Source organism: Heterodontus francisci, chromosome 19 (assembly GCF_036365525.1).
Source record: "Heterodontus francisci isolate sHetFra1 chromosome 19, sHetFra1.hap1, whole genome shotgun sequence".
Lineage (NCBI taxonomy): Eukaryota > Metazoa > Chordata > Chondrichthyes > Heterodontiformes > Heterodontidae > Heterodontus > Heterodontus francisci.
Window position 1 is genome coordinate 72,671,258 of NC_090389.1, and position 23,016 is coordinate 72,694,273.

A 23,016-nucleotide genomic window follows, 5' to 3' on the forward strand; every position below is an offset into this window, starting at 1 on the left:
CCCACCCCCACTCTGGAGGTACTGGCTATTTCTTCCTCTTCCTTCCTGTGGAAACTTCTTCGAATAGTTTATCTTCCTTCTTCCCCTCAGGAAGTAGTCTCCATCCTTTCTCCTGCCTTGCTGCTCTTCTTAGAAACTAGGCCTAAATTCTGGTTTTACTACATGGCATCCCAGATTTTTTCAGGTGTTTTTGAGAATCGCATTCCATAATTCCATTTGTTTGTAACTTGGGCCATTGGTTCATGGCCCAATGAAGTCTAATTGTATTTTCAGTACATGTAAGCAGAGTTCATTATTATTATTCCGTAAAAGTTGTGCACTTGTTGGAGGGACTCTGACATTAAATATGTGGACTGTGAGGTTCTTGCATGGAATGGCACAGCACTGTCATACTCAGAAGCACGCTCAGCTGCTGGAGTACCACAGTGCTTTAGGGTATGGAAAGGGGTAAGGCGTAGGGAGCTATCTCGTGAATTTCTTGCATAGGATTATGAAATTTCTTTCTGTTTCAGGCTGGATGAGAATTACAACATTGTGCCGCACGGAATCAATTTCCAGGATCCAATTTTTCCAGACACTACTGAGAACAAGCGGATGTTTGCGAGTCTCTTCCAGTTCTCTAACTGCACCAGTGGCACCCATCATCACACCTACACGCCTGAGTGGGAACTGCAAGAGGATAATCGGGTAGGGCTATATTTAATGATCTATTTAATTAAAAGTCTAGGTCTAGAAAGTGGATCTCACTAAGGGTCCAATGTGGTAGTTATTATGTATGTGCTCATTCTGCACTAAAATTGTGCGACCCGCCATGTTGGTTATGGCTGCTCAGTAGGCATCTAAGGTTTGAAACAGGTGTTAGGGCCTTTACATATGCAAATCAGGGGCCTAATGCCTATTTCAGACCTCTTTCCCAAATTGGGCTGCAAATGGCCTCATCTTTTCTCGTGCATGCTGTGGTCAATTTCCTCAGGTGCCCAACAACCAAACCACTGTCCTTAAGGAGATTGCTGGAAGCTGCCACACAAAAGGTAAGTCCAACGTTATTTTACTGACCTTATTGTGGAGCTATGAGGAGTAGGATTCCTTCTATGCCACCCCACCCCAATCCCCGCAACCGCTGACCCTGAGCCCCAGTTCCTAGGCTCTGATATCACACATATCACACCACAACTCCAAAATGTCACGACTCTGGAGCACAAAATCAGGATTGGCTCAAACAGTTACCTGTTAGCAAATTTCTGATTGACTAAATGTTAACAAATTAGTCAGTGTTAAAAAGTACCAACGAAAAGCAAGTAACCAGCAGAAAGCTAGGCAATTGAATCCCCCCTACATTTGTGTAAAAAGCTACCATTCAGCAGGTGCAACAGAACTCAATTTATTTCTTTACACAAATTTTGTGAATGCAGATACCATGTAAGGCAGGGAGAAATAAATTGTATAATTTGTATAACTGGGAATTGGAGGTTTGGGGAGGAATTTTCAATTTATTAGCATTTTCTGCAAGTTCTGTGATGTTTGGGAAATAGTGTTGCATATATTATGAGTTGCTGGCTGTTTTGACGTTAGTAATATTTCAACTTTCTCAAGTCAGTCATGTGATACATCACTGTAGTAAATTTGTTGTATTAAAGTGAGGGGTGAACTGCTGTCAAATTTAAAGTGCTATGGGAGCTCAATAAATGTGAAAAACTGTTTAGGAAACCTGCCAGTGCCATTATAATGTACAACTTGTTTCCTTGTAATTTGATGACAAGCTCCTGGTATTACTGCACCTTAAGAGCCCAAGAAGCTTTTATCTCAACATATGCATATCTTGTATGAATCTGGACTTCTGTTTAATCCAATCTTGCAAGATTTTTTTTGTGCATGTTGAGTGGCCCCCAGTGATTAATACAGCCTCACAATTTTATTTTTACTTAATAAAGAAACAGAGGAAAGAGGAAAGGATAATTATCTCCCCAGTGTTCGGTTCTTTTCTCCTTAAGGCAGTTGAGTGACTCTGTCAAAACAAAAGGTCCAGAACCATCTGAAGTCACTGCACATTGCTGAGGAATTTAAATAAACCAGTAGACTGGTTTTTATGCATTCACAAAGCAAAGGGCTAAAAACAAATTTGAAAACTATGTTCTTCAAATATAGCGTGGCCTTTTGTTTCGAAAAGAACAATTGCAGTGTTGTTTACTTGTGAAGAATCTATTTTAAATTCTGTCTGGTTGTCTCTCTGTGCAAATAACCTCTACTTTCAGCTTTTCTAGCTATTAATTTTGGTTGATGTATTTAATTTAAAGTTGGAGTAATGTCAGGGTACTGGGATATTTATAAATATCACCTGTGACACTGTTGTAGGGAGTTGGGCTAGAAATGTGGGAGTGTGTACCTCTGCAATGGAAGAGTTTAAAAAGAAGTTTGTAGGACATCTTCCTAGAGACAGAAGGAGTGTTTTTTTGTCTGCTTACTGCTCTGCTTTACAATGTGAATGGGAGGTAACAGGACAAAAAAAAAATCACTGATGCACCTCTTGACGTTCACCTGCTGCAATTGTCAGGTGGACTTCAATCTAGGGGCCAAGAACCTACCAGAAACAGGCAGCAGCCTGCCAGATATATTTCAATGAGAATGTTGTTTGGTCTCAAACACTGTTTTCGTGTGTCAGCAGTCACTGCCATTTCCTCAACCCACTCACAAATCATGGGTCGTACTGGGAAGGAAGCAGCCATTTACAGTGCTACCTAAAGTGATTATAAACGGCAGATAGGTCAAGCTGGAAGCATTCCTAGCAATGACTTTTTCTTCATTGTTTTTGTGATTTTTAAGCCTTAAAGACTCCCTTAAGTTCAACTCTTTGCTGCTTGATGGGTTCTTTATCCTTCCATGCGACTTCAATTTGTTGCTCTTTTGATCGTCTGACCTTTTCAACCCTTCCCTTTAGGGTACTGCTTCAATGTCTACCATGGCAGATTTCCCACCCTCCTAATGGGGAGCTGCCTATTAGCAGTGTGAGTAGCAGCATGCCTATTCAATGTTAATGAGACCTGAGCATGAAAATTTATTGGGCCTCCCGCTGATGACATCAGGTGAATGGAGCAGACTCTCAGCTGCTGCTCTCCCATTGTACGCCAGAAATAAAATTTGACCACAGTAAATGAAGCGACCTTTGATTTCTGGGAAATACATAAATAGACCTTGAAAATCCATGGGCCTTCCAGTGCACTCCCACTCTAACTTTGTCAAGGGAAATGGGCTGGTACTTGGAAATGCCAGGTAGTGGCCAGCCTGAATAGTTTTCATGAAGGTTTTTTCTGGGGTGGAATTTCTGTCCCCCGTAAAGATAGTTCCTCTGCATCAGAGCACCAGCCTCTTGAAAGACAAATGGGCCTCACCAATGGGATCCAGGCTGAAGACTGAGGGGAAGGAGGGTTAAAAAAAAAAATCATTTTTTTTAAATTGACATAGTGGGCCACTGGGGCCACCAACTCCTAGTTTTCAGGGAGGACCACCCGTATGGCCAACCCTGTGTCGCAGACACCCTGGTAGGAGTATGCCAACCCCCAGGGGCCACATACCCCCGGTTTGAGAACCACTGGCTTAGGTGTCAAATGTCTCATCTACAAATCAGAATTTTGTGGGCTCAAGTCCCACTCTAGAGACTTGACCATGTAATCTAGGTTGGCACTTCAGAGGTGTTGTCTTCCAGATGAGATAATAAACCTCCTCTTCCCTCTTAGATTGATGTAAAAGATCCCACAGTACCAGAGATTGGGCTGGTTAGCAAAATTGAATCCCATGGGATAAAAGGGGCAGTAGCAGCATGGATACAAAATTGGCTAAGAGATTGAAAACAGAGAGTTATGGTGACTGGCTGTTTCTAAGATTGGTGGGAGGTATACAGTGGAGTTCCCCAAGCTTCAATACGAAGACCACTGCTGTTTTTACATACATTGAAGTCTTGGACTTAGTTCATAATTTCAAAATTTGCAGATGACACGAAACTTAGAAGTGTAATAGACAGTGAAGAAGATAATAATAGACTTCAAGAGAACTTGGACAGGCTGATAGAATGGATGGACACATGGCAGATGAAATGCAACACAGAAAAGTGTGAGGTGATACATTTTGGTTGGAAGAATGAGGAGAGACAATACATACTAAATGGCACAATTTTAAAGGGGATGTGAGAACAGAAAGACCCAGGGATGTTTGTGCACAAATCTTTGAAGGTGGCTGGACAGGCTAACAAAGTAGTTAATAAAGCATATGGGATCCTGGGATTTATAAATAGAGGCATAGAGTACAAAAGCCAGGAAGTTATGCTAAGCAGAGAAGGCAAAGAGAAGATTTTATACAGGTGTTTTAAACCATGAAGGATTTAGATAGAGAAAATAAAGAGAAATTATTTCCCATGGCTGAATGGTCACAACAAAGATTAGGATGTGGATAGCATTGCCTGGTTGGGTGGTGGAAACAGATTCAATAATAGCTTTCTAAAGGGAATTGGATAAATACTTAAAGGAGAAAGAAATTACACAGATATGGGGAAAGAGCAGGGGAGTGCTACCACCTGGATTGTTCGTCGAAAGACCCGTTGCAAACGCGATGGGCCAAATGACCTCCCTCTGTGCTGTACTATTCTATGTACATTATATGTAAAAAAGGCTAGGAGATTTATTGCCACTGTATTGGCCAATATTTATCCCTTAACCAACACTTAAAACAGACGATCTGGCCATTTATTGATTGCTCTTTGTTGGTCCTTGCTGTGTGCAGCACTGCCACATTTGCTGTAACAGTGACTACACTTTAAAAGTACCCCATCGTATGTAAAGTACTTTGGGACATCCTGAAACACTAGATAAACGTAAGTCCTTTGAAGTGTTACACTGAAAAGAAATTTGTATAGATGTGGTAAACAAAACATGCACTAGACATAATGCTGTGTGCATATATATACATGCATACATTTCTTTGGCCTCCTTATCTCGAGAGACAATGGGTAAGCGTCTGGAGGTGGTCAGTGGTGTGTGGAGCAGCGCCTGGAGTGGCTATAAAGGCCAATTCTAGAGTGACAGGCTTTTCCACAGGTGCTGCAGAAAAATTTGTTTGTCGGGGCTGTTACACAGTTAGCTCTCCCCTTGCGCCTCTGTCTTTTTTCCTGCCAACTACTAAGTCTCTTCGACTCGCCACACTTTAGCCCCGTCTTTATGGCTGCCCGCCAGCTCTGGCGAACGCTGGCAACTGACTCCCACGACTTGTGATCAATGTCACAGGATTTCATGTCGCGTTTGCAGACGACATGCATACATAGCAACATATTAATATGTGATGTACTCGTTATCATTTCCTATGTGAGTCTGATAAGAAATATAGTAAGCTTCACTGACATCACTGCAAAGATAGAAAACTACCAGAAAGTCCCAGAGACCAATTTCCTTCCTAAGAGTATTTTACAAGACAGCACAACTATTAAAACTTTAAGAATGAAGGTTATTCCATTTCCCAAAACCATAATTTCTGTACTTTAAAATAATATTTTATAAAATACTATGTTCATAAGAAACATGTGTCTAGAGAGTATTTTCCATAGTGTAGAATGTAGGAATGTACTGCTAGAACCAGCATTGTCCAGATTCCAAATAAAATACCTATTCACAGAAAGTGCAATCCAGAACCCAGCAACAAATTCTCCTGAGACCAAGACTAGAACCTAGGAATATATCTTTGCAGAAAGCACAGTCCAGAACCCAGGAACACACCTGTGTAGTCCAGACCTCAGGAATATATATCTACATAAATAACGCTGTGCAGAGCCTGTGGAACTTGTCTTTATTTAAAAAACGTTCTTAAGAAAATGGAAAATGTCAATCGTGTTTTTCTTGGCTACAGTATAGAGACCCTATGCAGTTCCTACAGAATGTTTTCATCTCTGATAAGGATCAATGTTTTTTAAGAGGAAACATTTGTCTTTGATTTTATCTGTGTTTGACTATAGAATGTGGATTGGTCACATCCTGCCTAAGGACTTCTACTATATGTTTATTTAAGTGTAGAGCACAGTTTCATATATATACTGATATATTACAGTCCCAGAGACTCCCATCAAAACTATCAAATATCCTTGAAACACATGCAATAAAGAGGCTATAACCTTGTTTCTGATGGTAAAGAACTAAATTGATATTTGTGATGTGAGGGGGTTGGGGTGATTGAATAATTCATTGTAAATATGTGGGATTGAATCTGTAAATATTGAAGGATTAAATCAGACTTCTTAAATATTTGCGGATGGAATCATTCATTGTAATATGGGATTGACTCATTAATTGTAATTTGGGGGTAGTGCATCATTCATTGTAATATGGGATTGACTCATTAATTGTAATGTGGGGGTACAGCATCATTCATTTTAATATGGGGAATTGAATGAATGATTGTAATATGGCAGGTTAATCATTCGATGTGATATGGTGGATGGGCAGTGGGGAGGAATTGAATTGGCAATGCAAGAAGGCTAAACTGAGTCAATCAGAATTAATAGTGGGTGCGATGTGGATCATTTGGTGTAGTAGGGAAGAATAGCACCACTTACTGAATGTTAGTGGAAGGTAAATTGGATAATTCGATCACCCCTGAAAACGGGTGCAGGGATTTCGATATGCGATCTACCCGCACCTATTTAAGGAAATGCAGGCAAATTGCATGCTGCCTTTCTTCTTTTGGGCCTCCTTATCTCGAGAGACAATGGATACGCGCCTGGAGGTGGTCAGTGGTTTGTGAAGCAGCGCCTGGAGTGGCTATAAAGGCCAATTCTGGAGTGACAGGCTCTTCCACAGGTGCTGCAGAGAAATTTGTTTGTTGGGGCTGTTGCACAGTTGGCTCTCCCCTTGCGCCTCTGTCTTTTTTCCTGCCAACTACTAAGTCTCTTCGACTCGCCACAATTTAGCCCTGTCTTTATGGCTGCCCGCCAGCTCTGGCGAATGCTGGCAACTGACTCCCACGACTTGTGATCAATGTCACACGATTTCATGTCGCGTTTGCAGACGTCTTTATAACGGAGACATGGACGGCCGGTGGGTCTGATACCAGTGGCGAGCTCGCTGTACAATGTGTCTTTGGGGATCCTGCCATCTTCCATGCGGCTCACATGGCCAAGCCATCTCAAGCGCCGCTGACTCAGTAGTGTGTATAAGCTGGGGATGTTGGCCGCTTCAAGGACTTCTGTGTTGGAGATATAGTCCTGCCACCTGATGCCAAGTATTCTCCGAAGGCAGCGAAGATGGAATGAATTGAGACGTCGCTCTTGGCTGGCATACGTTGTCCAGGCCTCGCTGCCGTAGAGCAAGGTACTGAGGACACAGGCCTGATACACTCGGACTTTTGTGTTCCGTGTCAGTGCGCCATTTTCCCACACTCTCTTGGCCAGTCTGGACATAGCAGTGGAAGCCTTACCCATGCGCTTGTTGATTTCTGCATCTAGAGACAGGTTACTGGTGATAGTTGAGCCTAGGTAGGTGAACTCTTGAACCACTTCCAGAGCGTGGTCGCCAATATTGATGGATGGAGCATTTCTGACATCCTGCCCCATGATGTTCGTTTTCTTGAGGCTGATGGTTAGGCCAAATTCATTGCAGGCAGACGCAAACCTGTCGATGAGACTCTGCAGGCATTCTTCAGTGTGAGATGTTAAAGCAGCATCGTCAGCAAAGAGGAGTTCTCTGATGAGGACTTTCCGTACTTTGGACTTCGCTCTTAGACGGGCAAGGTTGAACAACCTGCCCCCTGATCTTGTGTGGAGGAAAATTCCTTCTTCAGAGGATTTGAACGCATGTGAAAGCAGCAGGGAGAAGAAAATCCCAAAAAGTGTGGGTGCGAGAACACAGCCCTGTTTCACACCACTCAGGATAGGAAAGGGCTCTGATGAGGAGCCACCATGTTGAATTGTGCCTTTCATATTGTCATGGAATGAGGTGATGATACTTAGTAGCTTTGGTGGACATCCGATCTTTTCTAGTAGTCTGAAGAGACCACGTCTGCTGACGAGGTCAAAGGCTTTGGTGAGATCAATGAAAGCAATGTAGAGGGGCATCTGTTGTTCACGGCATTTCTCCTGTATCTGACGAAGGGAGAACAGCATGTCAATAGTCGATCTCTCTGCACGAAAGCCACACTGTGCCTCAGGGTAGACGCGCTCGGCCAGCTTCTGGAGCCTGTTCAGAGCGACTCGAGCAAAGACTTTCCCCACTATGCTGAGCAGGGAGATTCCACGGTAGTTGTTGCAGTCACCGCGGTCACCTTTGTTTTTATAGAGGGTGATGATGTTGGCATCGCGCATGTCCTGGGGTACTGCTCCCTCGTCCCAGCACAGGCATAGCAGTTCATGTAGTGCTGAGAGTATAGCAGGCTTGGCACTCTTGATTATTTCAGGGGTAATGCTGTCCTTCCCAGGGGCTTTTCCGCTGGCTAGGGAATCAATGGCATCACTGAGTTCCGATTTGGTTGGCTGTATGTCCAGCTCATCCATGACTGGTAGAGGCTGGGCTGCATTGAGGGCAGTCTCAGTGACAGCATTCTCCCTGGAGTACAGTTCTAGGTAGTGCTCAACCCAGCGGTCCATCTGTTTGCGTTGGTCAGTGATTATGTCCCCCGATTTAGATTTGAGGGGGATGATCTTCTTGATGGTTGGCCCAAGAGCTCTCTTCATGCCATCATACATTCCTCTGATGTTTCCGGTGTCTGAGGCCATCTGAATATGACTGCATAGGTGTTGCCAGTAGTCGTTTGCGCAACGCCTAGCTGTTCTTTGTGCAGTACTTCTGGCTGCTTTAAGTGCTGCGGATGTTAAATCGCTGGGGGCTTTCTTGTAGTTCAAAAGTGCAATGCGCTTAGCGGCTATGACAGGTTCCAGCTCTTCATTATGAGATTGAAACCAGTCTGCATTTCTCTTCGCACTTTTGCCGTAGGTGGTCAAAGCTGACTCATAGATGGCGTCTCTGATGTGGGCCCACTTGGTCTCAGCATCCCCTGTGGGAGTGTTTTGAAGGGCTGTTACAAGTGAATTTAGAAATTTTTGTAACAGCTGTGGGTGAGAAATTCTGCTCGTGTTGATGCGCGGGTGGCCCTTCTGCTTGGAATGATGCAACTTCTTTGGTCTGAGTCTAACCTTGCTGCACACCAGGGAGTGGTCGGTGTCGCAGTCCGCACTGTGGAAGCTGCGTGTGATTTGAACACTGTTTAAGGCGGCTCGCCTTGTGACAATGAGGTCTAGCTGGTGCCAACGACGTGATCTTGGGTGCCTCCATGAAACCTGGTGACAGGGTTTAGTGTGAAAGAACGAGTTGGTGATGCAGAGGTTATGATAGGTACACAACTCAAGCAGTCTCTGCCCGTTCTCATTCATCCTTCCAACGCCATAGCGCCCAAGGCAGGAGGGCCATGAGTCATGGTCGGCCCCAACCCTGGCATTAAAGTCCCCCAGCAGGAATAGGTGTTCGGTGTTGGTTCTTCAGGATCCCTGCCCTGCCAGAAGAAGGTGTAGTCTTGCTCTGCTAGAGAGCCACTCGCGGGGAGGCGAGTCTCCTGAAGTGCTGCAATGTCCACATTGAGTCTACTGAGCTCGTTGTTAATGATGGCGGTCTTCCGAGAATCGTTGATTTGTGTAAGGTCTTCCGACAGGCCAGGACACATAGTTCTGACGTTCCAGCTTGCAAAGCGAAGGGCTGGTACCTTCTTTCCTTTTTTCATGTTGTTTGGTGCGGTGTATCAGTCCACCTTTCGGGCAATGACCCTGAGCTCCAAGCACCCATTGAAGCAGGCAGACTGTGGCGGGACAGAACCTTATTGACCGGGGGCTGCCCGGTTTGAGGCGGGCGGTAGCTGTCCAGTGAGGTGCAATGACCTCTCGCACCGACAAAGGCAACCCGTGGCGCCCAGTTTCTACGCCAATTTATCTGGACTTATAACCCGTAACTGCTGCCTTCCGTGTTGTTTCAGTCGCTGTGAGGCAACTATGGAGTGACCTCTCCATGGCGCATGCCTGGGCAAATTTATGGAGGTTGAGAGTTGCCCAGTCGTCAAAACCCCCCTCTCGGCCTTTCTGGTGGGGTCCAAAGGAGTGCAGGACACGACGTTTGGCACCAGTATGGCTGCAGGAACTGCCGGAAACATGCCAAAGGTGACACATGACCGCCTACGGGGTTCCGCTCCGGATTTTCTGTTAGGGTTTACTCCCTTAGCCTTGGTCTCTCCCGAGACGCCCACAAGGCAGTGGGGTTGTTGGGGCCCCTACACAGGTGTAGGATGGTGCCGGTGGGAGGAGGGGATGCAAGGGGGAGGGGTAGAGGGAGGGGGTGGGGGGGGGTGCAGGGGAAGGGGGTGCGGGGTGAAGATGGTGCGAGGGGGGGGCGGGCTGGGACGGGGTTGTGAGGGGGTGAGCTGAGAGGGTGGAGCAGGGAAGGGGACGGGGGTGGGGGGGGGGTGGAAGGGGGGTAAAAGGGGGGGGGAGGGGGGGTGGAATCTGGTGCAGGTAATAAGCCATTTCCTCAGTGCCCACCATCGACGTCCGGAAAGCTCATCCACGTCCTTCGGGAGGTGAAGCATCATTTGGCAGACTTCGAGGTGATTACATTTGCTAAGGGTTTTTTTTTGCAGTGGTTTAAATAAAGGCATGCAGCATTGCCGACAGTGCGCTGCAGATGCTCTCCGAGCCATCTCCCGCGGGCGCTTTGAAGTTGCGGCCGGGGGGCCGTTCGTGGATGTTTTGGGTGTTCGGGGCACCTTTTCACAGGACTTCTCTCGGGTCCCGCAGCTCCTTCTTCACCTCAATGGACTTACCGCATGCCGTGGCTGCAGACACTCTGGACTGTGAAGACAGCAGGATCGGAGATTGAAGTATCGGCAGCTGTGCTCGTCAGTTTCATCCGGATCAATTTCATTGAGAAAACAAAGAGCAGGTGTGGCTGGGGGAGGGCAGTGGGCCCAGGTAACATACACTAAACTAACTGTTAACTTTTAGATAGGGCTAAAATGAACTGATTTAAAGAGCCAGGGGAATTTAAACAGTTTAAGAGGGCAGATTGGGGGAGAAGACGTTAGGGATGGGAGCAGATGGCCATGGATAGAGTTGAACAGCAAGGGAGCTTCCTAGGGAGCTTCCAGCCCAGGAGCCATCTTGGTAGGTTGTCTACTAACTAAGATAGTGGCATGCAGCCTAACGCTAAATGTGCTGCTAAGTGGCTGCATGCCTCAATAGGGGGCTAGGTAGTGCGAGGCTAGCACTACTTTAATCTGGCCTCCATTACTTAAACCCAGACTGCACCTTTTAAAGGACTGCACCTTTAACAGGGCAGAGAGTGTGCTCCAAGTTTCTCTGATGCAGCACTGGATGCCTTAGTGCAGGGGGTGGACAGGAGGAGAGAGGTCCCCTTCCCACAGGGGACCAGGAGGCCCTTCAGACAAACTTTCAGAAGGCAATAAGAGCAGATAGCCTTGCAGCTCAATGCAAACAGTCTAGCCTGACAACCTGCATGCAGTGCAGGAAGAAGTTTAATGACCTCATATGGGTGGTCAAGGTCAGTGAGTGCATCTTCAAATGCCATATCCTTACAAATCAATCACTAGTCCCACACACTGCTCCATTCACCACCCTGCTTCACACAGCTGCCAACATGCTCCATTAAGCAAGGATCCTACCTTGCATTGATAGTCTTACCTCACTCTCACACACTTAGCAGTACTGGAAACCTCACATCAATATACCACAGCGTGTGCACACTGCCAGCTCACTCAAACATATTGAAATGCATTCACTGATACCTTCTCTCTTGTAGAACAAGGTGGCACATAACCGCAACAGCAGCACCTAACGGGCAGGGGACAGACACAGCTGCATTCCCTCACCCCCATGGAGGAGACGGTGTATTTGGAGCGGGGAGAAGACTGTGGTCAGCTGCAGGGCTGAAACCATAGAAGATGATACCAACTTCTCACATTCCACTTCCCCCTCATCCCACAATCTCTTCTGATTTACAAACCGCAGAGGATGTAAGCATGCACCACTTGCTTTCCCTCCGCCTCCCCTTACCACAACCCCACCCTTGCGCCTTTCTCCTTTCAAATACTCAAGAAATTCCACCTGGTCAATCACTACTGCAGGAGCATGAGGTGCGAGGAGGAGCAGCAGACTGATGATGAAGGAACACAGTCACTCGATCTCACACTTCCAGCCACCAGCTCAAATCCTGGCACTGCGCAAACATTAGAGGGTAGCATAGAGACAGGATCTGATACGTGGTGAGTCTCTGGGCACGAGTGGTCTGCAGCCAGGGTGGGGGTTAAGGGTAGCACAGGTACTAGTTGCCCAGAGTGTGACGTCGCAGACGGCTTCTGCTGTAGTGGACTCAGATGAGGACGTCGATAGGGCAGCATATAGAGAAAGGCTGATGGACATGCACAATGAAATGTTTGGCACATTGGCAGGCCTGTCAGAAGGCCTGTGGTCACTGTGAAGAAGCATAGAGGAGTCCAGCACCAACTTCACATAGGACAGCGTGCAGAGCTTGGAGCCCATTCTTTCCAGCATGGAAGGGGTGACCAATTCCATGAGAACATTTGTGGAGTCGACCATGTCGTGGCATCTGAAGGACAATGTCTCAGCTTCCATTGCAGCACAAGCAAAAGCCACCCAACGTCTGAGTGCTGCAGTGGAAACTCCAACTGAGATAATGAAATCTCAGCTTTCTGCCATGTAAGCTCAGACTGCTGCTATCATGGCTGTGGAAACCAGTGCTCCAAGGGGCTTGCAGGTTCTCACAGCAGTCCAACAATCTGTCCTCCAACAGGCTACTAGGATTTCTGAGGCACCGCCTGAGGGAGTGGCAATGGCTCTATGAAGCTCAAAAGTGCTGTCCTTGTTCATGATGACAGTGTTTGTGTTCCCACCACTGCTACTTCACTAGTACCCTTGCTATTGCCTGTCAGCCAGCCAGCTCAGACTCCTGCCACCCATGCCAAGGTGATGGAATAAAAATCCAGGCCTTCTAGGTCCAGAGCTGCTCAAGGGCACCTGCAAGCCCATCTGCAGTCTCTACCACTGAAGGTCACTGCTGTCACTGAGGTAGCACTGCGTAGGAGCAGTAGGAGAGAACACAAGAACAAGAAATAGGAGCAGGAGTAGACCATCTGGCCCATCGAGCCTGTTCCGCCATTCAATACGATCATGGCTGATCTTAGGATTCAACTCCACTTTCCTTCCCGCTCGCCATATTCCTTGATTCCCTGAGAGATCAAAAATCTGTCTATTTCAGCATTAAATGTATTCAAAGATGGAGCATCCACAACCATCTGGGGTAAAGATTTCCAAAGATTCACAACCCACTGAGTGAAGTAATTTCTCCTTATCTCAGTCCTAAATGATCGGCCCCTCATTCTGAGACTGTGTCCCCAAGTTTTAGATTCCCCGACCAGCAGAAACAATCAGTATCTAGCCTATCTAGCCTCTTCAGAATCTTGTATGTTTCAATGAGATTGCCTCTCATTCTTCTTAACATCAGAGAATATAGGCCCAATTTACTCAGCCTCTCATCATAGGACAACACCTTCATCCCAGGAACCAATTTAGTGAACCTTCGCTGTACCGCCTCCAATGCAAGTATATCCTTTCTTAAATGTGGCGATCAAAATTGCACACAGTACTCCAGATGTAGTCTCACCAAAACCCTGTACAATTGTAGCAAGACTGAAGTAGCACTGTGTAGGACCTGTACTCCAATCTCCTTGCAATAAAGGCCAACATGCCATTTACCTTCCCAATTGTTTGCTGTACCTGCATGTTAACTTTATGCATTCCTTATACAAGCACACCCAAGTCTCTTTGAACATCAACATTTACAAGTTCCACTCCTTTTAAAAATATTCCTCTTTTCTATTCTTGCGACCAAAATGAATAACTTCACATTTTCCCATATTATACTCCATCTGCCATCTTGTTATCCACTCACTTAACCTGTCTATATCTCTTTGTAGCCTCTCTGTGTCCTCCCCACAGCTACATTTCCACCTACCTTTGTATCATTGGCAAACTTAGATACATTACTCTCTGTCTCTTCATCTAAGCCACTAATATAGATTGTAAATAGCTGAGGCCCCAGCACTGATGCTTGCGGATCCATGTTGACTTGTTCTAATCATAGTGTGCTTTTCTCAGTGCATTGTTAAGACTTCCTTAATAATAGATTCCAGCATTTTCCCAATGACTGATGTTAGGCTAACTGGCCTGTAGTTCACTGTTTTTTCTCTCTCCCTCCTTGAAAAGCGGTGTAACATTTGCCAACTTCCAATCTGATGGGACCATGCCCGAATCTAAGGAATCCTGGAAAATCATAGCTAGCGCATCCACTACCTCTGCAGCTGTCTCTTTTAGAACCCTAGGGTGTAGGCCATCAGGCCCAGGGGATTTGTTGGATTTTAGCCCCTTAAGTTTCCCCACTCTTTTAGCCGCTAGGTTACTGTCTATTTCTGGTATGCAACTTATGCCTTCTACTGTGAAGACTGACACAAAATACTTGTTCAATGATGTTGCCATTTTCTCATTTGCCTTGATAATTTCTCCAGTCTCTGCTTCTAAGGGACCAACATTTAATTTAACTACTCTCTTCCTTTTTATTGTTACAACCAGGTGAGAAAGAAGTCTCGGGGTTCCCTTTCAGCCTTCACCTGGTCTTACTGTAACAGGATGTAATTTTAAACACACCGTGGTTTGAGCTCCCCCTTGGTGAATCCTTGTTCACTACTTTCCAATTATAAGGCAAAGAAATGAGCATAAATAGGCTTTCTTAGGTTTAAAGAAGAAAAGTGAAATTTATTAAAACTTAAACTATAATTTGGTTAGCGCCTATGGATACAAGCTGCTCCCCACGCTAGCATGCATACGCAATATGCACATGCAAATAGAGACAGAAAAGAGCAGAAGAAAAATAAAGTGGAGAAGTTTGAGGCAATCTCTGAGGAGGGATTTTTGGTTACTGTGCTTCGAGCTCGCTGTAGTCCTTGTAGGTAGATCTTGCTTTTCGTTGGAGACCAGTATTCTGCTTAAACCTTTTTCACTGTAGGAGACTTTACTCTCTTGGGGTTCATATGTCTTTAATGGATTCCAAAGCTGGTGAGAGATGAGAGCAGACAGGTGAGGCTGCGGTGAGCTAACCACGAGAGGTCTTTTCAGTCCGGGAGCAAACAGCTTTCTGCCAGTTCAAAAATTCTGTGGCAAGTTCAAATTCAAAAAACTCAGATTTCTTAGCAGGTTAGTCAAGTGACCAGGGGGTCTCACAATGTCCATTTGTGTATTCGGTCATCTTAGCAGTCAACCTGGAATGTGAGCTCCTCCACCCGCAACGCCTGGTAATCAAAAGTCCATTGTGGATTAAATTGGAGCAGGGATTGGTTCCTTTGTTCCAACACTGCCTGCTAGTATGCAAAAAATGTCTTTCTAGCCAAAAGCTTGGCAAACCCTTGTAATAGGCTTTCTTTGCTTCCCAGCAACAATTTTAAAATGTAATGTCCATGTGGCAAAATATGGAGTTTAAGATGAATAAACTTCCACCTTTCTTGTTTACATTTAAGAAAACCTGTCTGATTGATTTCTTTGCCTTACAATTGGAAAGCTATGAGAATCTCAGAGAAGTAATTCTGTTGGAGGAATTTAAAAACTCTCTCTCACCCTCCATAAAGACCCATGTAGAGGAGCAGTGGGTTCATAGAGCCCAGCAAACAGCCATTCTGGCTGATGAGTTTGCTTTAATGTATAAGTCGGTTTCCCAGGGGAAAACCTTTCCTAATCACCCACACAAATCCAAAAAGGACAGAGGGTGGGAAAGTGATTGATATCCAAGCAGTCCTGCGAGGGAAGGAAAAACGGGAGACACAGGGGGCCCTCCTCTAGCTGAAAAGAAGGTGCTGTGAGCAGGAGTGAGACTCGGAGACCTGTGTGCTTCCATTGTAATATGGCAGGTCATCTAAAGGCTGACTGCTGGAAACTAAAGGGAAAACCTGTAGGGTTAATCAGGGCCCACCCACTCAGTGAAGACAGGAACCTGATGGAAAGCACAGCAGAACAAGCTGTGGCTTTAACTGCAGTAAGAGAGAAAGTCAGGAAGCTCATGGCTGCGTGCAGGAAAAGTTAATAGGATTCCTGAGGTATATCAGGGATTTGTGTCTGAAGGGAGAGTAACCCCATATCCCTCGAGTAGGGCAAGCAAGCCCATAGTAATTCTCAGGGACACAGGAGCCACTAGATCCCTTTTACTGGGAAAAGGCCTGACCTTTCCCCAAGAGAGTGCACTGAACACCAGAATAATAGTGAATGGTGTTGGAGGACAGTGTATACCTGCATTTGTACACCGGGTGCACCTGGAGTGCGACCTAGTTTGGAGACCAGTGACCGTAGGGATTGTCCCTAGTTTGCCTGTGGACAGGGTTGACCTGCTCCTAGGTAATGATCTGTCGAGGTGAAGGTGGTAGCTCTCCCAGCAGTGAAAGAAAGACTGCAGGAGGTCAGAGAGACAGAGCAGTGGCAGGAGACGGTCCCCTGCAGTTTCCCTGAATGTGTAATAAAGCAGGCCGTGATCCCTCAGAGGAGACTGCATTGGCAGTGCAGGCAGATGACCATGAGGTCTGCCTGTCCGAGACTTTCTTTGGGACGTTAGAAGACCCAGGGAATGAATTAAATAAATTTCCCTAGCTGAGGTTCAGCAAGCCGGCCCGGTATTGCAAGAGTTAGCACAGGCTGCCCAGTCTGAAAGTGAAACAGAGGGAGTCCCTGATTGCTACTTTTTAAAGAATGAGGTACTGATGAGGAAATGGAATTCTCCTCGCAGACCTGAGAGCAAGGATTGGACAGTGGTTCACCAGTTAGTCGTGCCACAGAGGTACTGGAGAGAAATAGTAAGAATGGCCCATGAGATTGCAGTGGCCATACATGTCGGTAGACGAAAAACCAAAGCCCGCATTAGACAGCAGTTTGACTGTCCAAAACCCCATAAAGATATGGTGGAGTACTGTAGGAATTGCCACATGTGCCAGGTTGAGGGGAAATCCCAACCTACACCCCTAAGTCCTATATCGGTGGTTGGAGGACCCTCCAGCAGACGGCTGGTGAACTGTAAGGGACCCCTGCCAAGAACAAAAGGGGACAGCCAGGCACCAGGCTAGAAAAGAATGGGGAAAAATGGACCAAGAGGGCAGGTTAAAGGAAGTCCAGGAAGAATCCCGGATGAAAACCCCTATTGACCGGTCAGCCAAACTTGAAAAATTTGAAAAGTTAGACACCACATCCTGCTATGTAAATGCAGACACTAGAAGCACCCCACCAGAGTTGCTAACAACATTTACAGGAACCTGCAGAGACAAAGAAAGACCTCTAGGGGGCACAGAAACCATGAGGGTAATGCCTCACCTAGTCGAAGTGCCACAGGGGAGTGCAGTCAAGTCTGCACAAATACCTGCAGGCAGGAGTGTCCCAGAGGACAAAGGGGAGATTAGCAAAAATTCCTTCCCCACAGTCAGAAAAAAAAGGGAACCACCCATCCCCATAAAGTCAAAAGCCTTTGCGTGACTCAGCAAAGCACTGAAAGAGAGTTCAGAATAGGCCCACCCACTATTGACTGTCCTGAAAAAAAAATTCCAATTTAGGGCTAATTAAATCTAACACTCCCCCTTTGCAGACCTCAACCGGAACAAAGACACTAGGCAGTCATGGAAATAGGCAAACTGAAGAAAAACTTTCCCCAAAAAAACACATGTTTGATTTTTTTGATTTATTTGATTTGATTTTCCAATTCTAAATCTAAATCTAAATCAAATGCACTTTTTACAAATCACATTTCATTCTGCTGGGTGTGGAGTGTCATGTTGGTCCCCCACCTGCCAAGAATGAGGCATATAAATTTCGCCATGTGAACATTAAATTTCAAATTGTTGCTGGGAAGAAGAGAAGGCCTGTTACAAGGGTTGCCAGACACTTAGCTGGAGGACATTTGCATACCAATAAGGGCAAGAGAGGTTACTTCCCTTATCCACTTATCCTAAAATGGACTTTGATCACTAGGTATTGTGTGTAAAAAGAGACATTAAGGGTCTGCTAGGACAAGAGAATTCACAAACATAGAAGTGGTTCCACCAGTTGGTCACATGATTAACTTATTGGCCAACTTGGGGAGTTTTGAATTGTACAGACAGTTTTTGAACTCAGAGAGACTGTTTGCTCCAGGTCTGAGAAGACCTCTCCTGTCTGCTCCCATCTCTTTCTCATAAGCCTCTGGACCCACTGAAGACACATGAACCTCAAGAGAGAAAAGTCTCCTACATTGAACAAGGATTAAGAAGAATACTGGGCCCCAACGAAAAGCAAGACCTAACTACAATCAAGGACTCTACAGAGAGTTCGAAGAACAGTAACCAAAACCATTTTCGGATATGGCCTCAGACTTTTCCACTCTATTTTCTTCTGCTCTTTTCTGTCTCTATCTGCGTGTGTGTATCATGTATGCATACTAGCATGGGCGTGTCGCATATCCATAGGCGTTAACCGAATTAGAGCTTAAGTTTAATAAAGTTCAACCTTTCTTCTTTAAACCTAAGAAAACCTGTTTGGCTGGTTTCTTTGCCTTACAATTGGAAAACAGTGAACAAGGATTCACCACGGGGGAGCTAAAAACACGATGTATTTAAAATTAAACCCTGTTACGGTAAGATCAGGTGAAGGCTGAAAAGGAATCCCTAGACCCCTTTCTCACCTAGTCATAACACAATAAACACACATGCAGATAGAGACAGAAAAAGTAGAAAGAATAAAAGGGAAAAGTTTGAGGCAATAGCTGGGTTTCTATTTACGGTCCTTTGAGTTCAATGCAGAGTCCTTAGTTGCCGATAAGTCTTGCTGTTTTGTTGGGGCCCAGTGCATGCTTTAAAACTTGTTTTCATGTAGGAGTCTTTCCTCTCTTGAGGTTTAAATGACTTCAGTGGATCCGGAGATTAGTGAGAGAGAGAGAGAGAGACTCTCTTCTTCCAACTTCAGTTGCAATCTGCAGTCTGACCCAAGCTATCCTGTGAGCAGTTCAAAACCAGACCGAGGCTAGCAGGGTAGTCATGTGACTCTCTGTTTAAACAAACTCCTGCATTTGTGGATTTCAAAGTTCTCGGTGGGGGCGCTGTCTGTTACAGTGACAAGATGTGGATCACCATTGCACAGACCAATCTCTGTTCATTGAAACAGTAAGCAGTTCCCATTGTCTTTTCCTAGGTGACTGTCTCTTAGAATGCAAATTTTTAGCCAACCACCGCTGATCTCTTTAAACAAGTCATCTCTCCACTCCAGCATCAGTTTAAAATTAATGTTCCTGTGATGAAATTAATATGCCTCATTCTTGGCAGGAGGGAGTCTTCATGACACTATAAAAGCTCTTACAATCTCTTTTTACATTACTGGCTAGTTTATCTCATATTCTATTTCTTTCCTTTCTATTAATGACTTTTTGGTTGCCCTTTGCTGGTTTCTAAAACAGTCTCAATCTTCTTTTTTGCAACATTGTAAGCCTCTTCTTTTAATCTAATACTATCCTTAACTTCCTGAGTGAGGGATGGGATGGGTCTTTCTTGCTGAGTTTTTGTTTTTCAATGGAATATATTTTTGTTGAATATTTGGAATTGATTTTTTAAAGGTTTCCCACTGTTCATGTACTGCCATACCTTCTAGTCTACTTACCCAATTTATCTTAGCCAGTTCTCCCCTCATACCTACATAATTGGCTTTGTTTAAGATTCTTGTTTGTGATTGTAGTATGTCACTTTCAAACTTAACATGGAATTCAATGGTATTATGATCACTATTTCCCAGTGGATCTTTTATTATGACCTCAAGGGATACGGGGAGAAAGCGGGAACAACTGCGTTTGGATGATCAGCCATGATCGTATTGAATGGCAGAGCAGGCTTGAAGAGCTGAATGGCCTACTCCTGCTCCTATTTTTCTATGTTTCTATGTTTCTTTTACTAATTAACCCTTCTTCATTACACAATACTAGATCTAAGATAGTTTTATCCGTAGTCAGTTCCACAATGTATTGCTCCAAGAAACATTCTACAAACTCATCTTCTAGACCACTCTTGCCAATATCCTTGTCCCAGTCAACATGAAAATTAAAGTCCCCCACAATTATTACATTGCCTTTGTTACAAGCTCCTATAATTTCTTGTTTAATGCTCTGTCAAAAACTACTCCCACCAGTATTTTCTGAATCTTGCTATTTCTAATTTCCACCCAAACTGATTCTACTTCATGATCTTCTGATCTTTCTCATTAAAGTCCTTATGTCATCCTTTACAATCAGGACAACCCCTCCTCCTTTGCCATTCTGTCTGTCTTTCTGAAATATTGTGTACCTCCCTGGAATATTTATTTCTCAACCTTGATCACCTTGTAACATGTCTCTGTAACGGCGATTAAAACTAAATCATTTACCTCTATTTGTATCACTAGCTCATCTATCTTATTGCAGATGCTTGGCGTATTCAGATAAAGAACCTTTAATTTCATTTTTTACTTCTATTCTCTGCAATGACCTTATTCGCTGATGTACAATTTTTGTTAAACTCTTCATCCCTTCCTGTCCCATTCTGCTTGTCTTTACCCACAATGCTATACTGTTCCGATGCCTCGACCTTTCTCTCTGGATTTCTAAATCTCCCTTCACCCAAACCCTCCACCCACTCTGTTAGTTCACGACCTCTAGCCTTATCTGCTGGCGCACTCTTAAGTTGGTATGCTCTGTCCTTTCCTGCCACACTCTGATTATCGTTACCCTTATTGCTATCGTGCTCTCTTGCTTCTCGTCTCTAAATTATTACGTCTTCCTTCAATTGATCCCCCGCCCCCGCAATTTAGACAGGCAAAGGTTCCCGCAAGACAGGCACTAAAGGAATGCACTGGGATGATTTGTTGACTTTTATGTGGAATATTGGATGGTTTGTTTGATAATGTTGGTTCCGACTGGTTGTTGTGATGGTCAATGACAGAGGGAAGGCAAGGTGTGGAACTGTTGTAGAATGGGGATTTGGGGTTGTATTTAGTGGAACTGTAGTTGAATGAGGTGATTACAGACAGCCCAGCTGGAAAGGGGATGTGTTGGTTGCCTCATCCCTTCCTCCTGCTCTTCGTTTTCCTTCTCCTCCTCCTCTTCCTATTTTTCCTCCTCTGCCTATTCCTCCTGCTCCTCAGCTGCTCACCATATCCCTGGTGGCAAGGGCTGTGCCCTCATTATGGTGTGGTTCTGCAGGGCACACAGCAGACCACAATGGATCAGGACACATGATCTGATGAGTACTGCTGGGCTCCTCCGTGATAGTGGGATTTTCAGGCATTCCAGGCAGCGAAACCATTGCTTGGGTCCACATATGATGTGCTGTATGATATTTCGTGTGGCAACTGTCATACTGGCCACCTGTGGTTGGGTTGCACAGAGTCATGAGACAGGTGTTAAGTGGACAGCCCTTGTTGCCCAGCAGCCACACTCTGATTCAGCTTGGTGGCTTAAATAATGAGGGAACAGCAGACGAACACAGAATAAGTGCATTGTGACTGCTGCCAGGATACCATGCATTCACCTGCATGACGTGCAGAGCATGGTCACACACCAAATGCACTTTCAGTGAGTGGAACGGAGGCGGTTCAGAGGAGGTTTACTAGATTGATACCCAGAATGAGTCGATTGTCTTATGAGGAAAAGTTGGACAGACTGGGCTTGTTTTCACTGGAGTTTAGAAGAATGAGGGGAGACTTGATTGAAGTTTATAAGATCCTGAACTGTCTTGACAAGGTGGATGTGGAAAGGATGTTTCCTCTTGTGGGTGAGTCCAGAACTGTTTTAAAATTAGGAGTCGCCCCTTTAGGACAGAGATGAGGAGAAATTTTTTCTCTCAGAGGGTTGTGTGACTTTGGAACTCTCTGTCTCAGAAGGTGGTGGAGGCGGGGTCATTGAATATTTTTAAGGCGGGGTAGATAGATTCTTGTTAGCAAGGGAATCAAGGGTTATTGGGGGTAGATGGGAGTGTGGAATTTGAAACACAAACAAATCAGTCATGATCTTATTGAATGGTGGAGCAGGCTCGAGGGGCTGAATGGCCTACTTCTGCTCCTAATTTGTATGTTCATATGGAACTCTTTGTGGTTGTAGTACATTTCTGCATTTAGGTGCGGCACCTGCAAAGCCACGTGTGTGCAGTCGATGGCACCCTCCACCATGGAAATCCCACTATACTAGCAAAGCCATGTGCACGCTCATCCTGCTTCCCTCTGCTGAGAGAGAAAGCAATGTACTCACCTCACTTGCATAAACAGCATCAGTCACACCTCCCTTATACAGCAGTGGACGGCAAACTGGGAGATGTTACAGATGTCGCTTGCTCCAGCCTGGAAGGATCCCGACGCAAAGAAATTGTCAGCTTCACAGCCATTGGCAGCGCCATCCTTGCCCTGCTGTGAAGCTGCAAGTCTGGTTCCAAAAGGTGACAGATTTCCTTGAGCACCTCCTTCATAAAATGGGTACAGCGCACACACTGCTCTTGGCTTAGGTTGAGGTAAGAGAAATGCTACCAGAAGACTCTGGCTGGATTTTACAAGCCGTCGACGTTGGGCTCCATGGTGGGGAACGGGCTGAAAAATGGGGCTGGCAGCAGTCTGCCACGGAGGCTGATGCCAGGAGGCCCTGGCCCGACCCTCCCAGCGGCAGCGAGGCTCCCTGGTGGCACACCTCCCCGCTCCCCACCCCCACACTGCTGGGTGATGGGACCTGGATTTCAATATTTAAATTAATGATATACATAAATTTAAAGGAACTTACCTTCAATCTTTCGGGCGCGCCACAATCTTCAGCGCAGCAGCCGGCACTCCCGCACCTTCAATCCCCTGTCCAGGGAAAGACAGTGTGACACTGGTGGGGAAGGGGAGGAGTTAATATTTTCAGCGACGGGGTG

At 45.4% G+C, this 23,016-nt stretch overlaps 1 protein-coding gene across 1 annotated transcript in view; it reads left to right on the plus strand.

The window, feature by feature from the left end:
• The window catches only part of LOC137380406 (coiled-coil domain-containing protein 3-like), a 40,205-nt gene that overhangs the window by 13,081 nt on the left and 4,108 nt on the right, over positions 1-23,016 (plus strand). Inside the window, exon 2 of the mRNA XM_068052337.1 lies at positions 513-687. Within this exon, the coding sequence (XP_067908438.1) occupies positions 513-687 (175 nt within the window). The remainder of the gene's footprint in view (positions 1-512; positions 688-23,016) is intronic.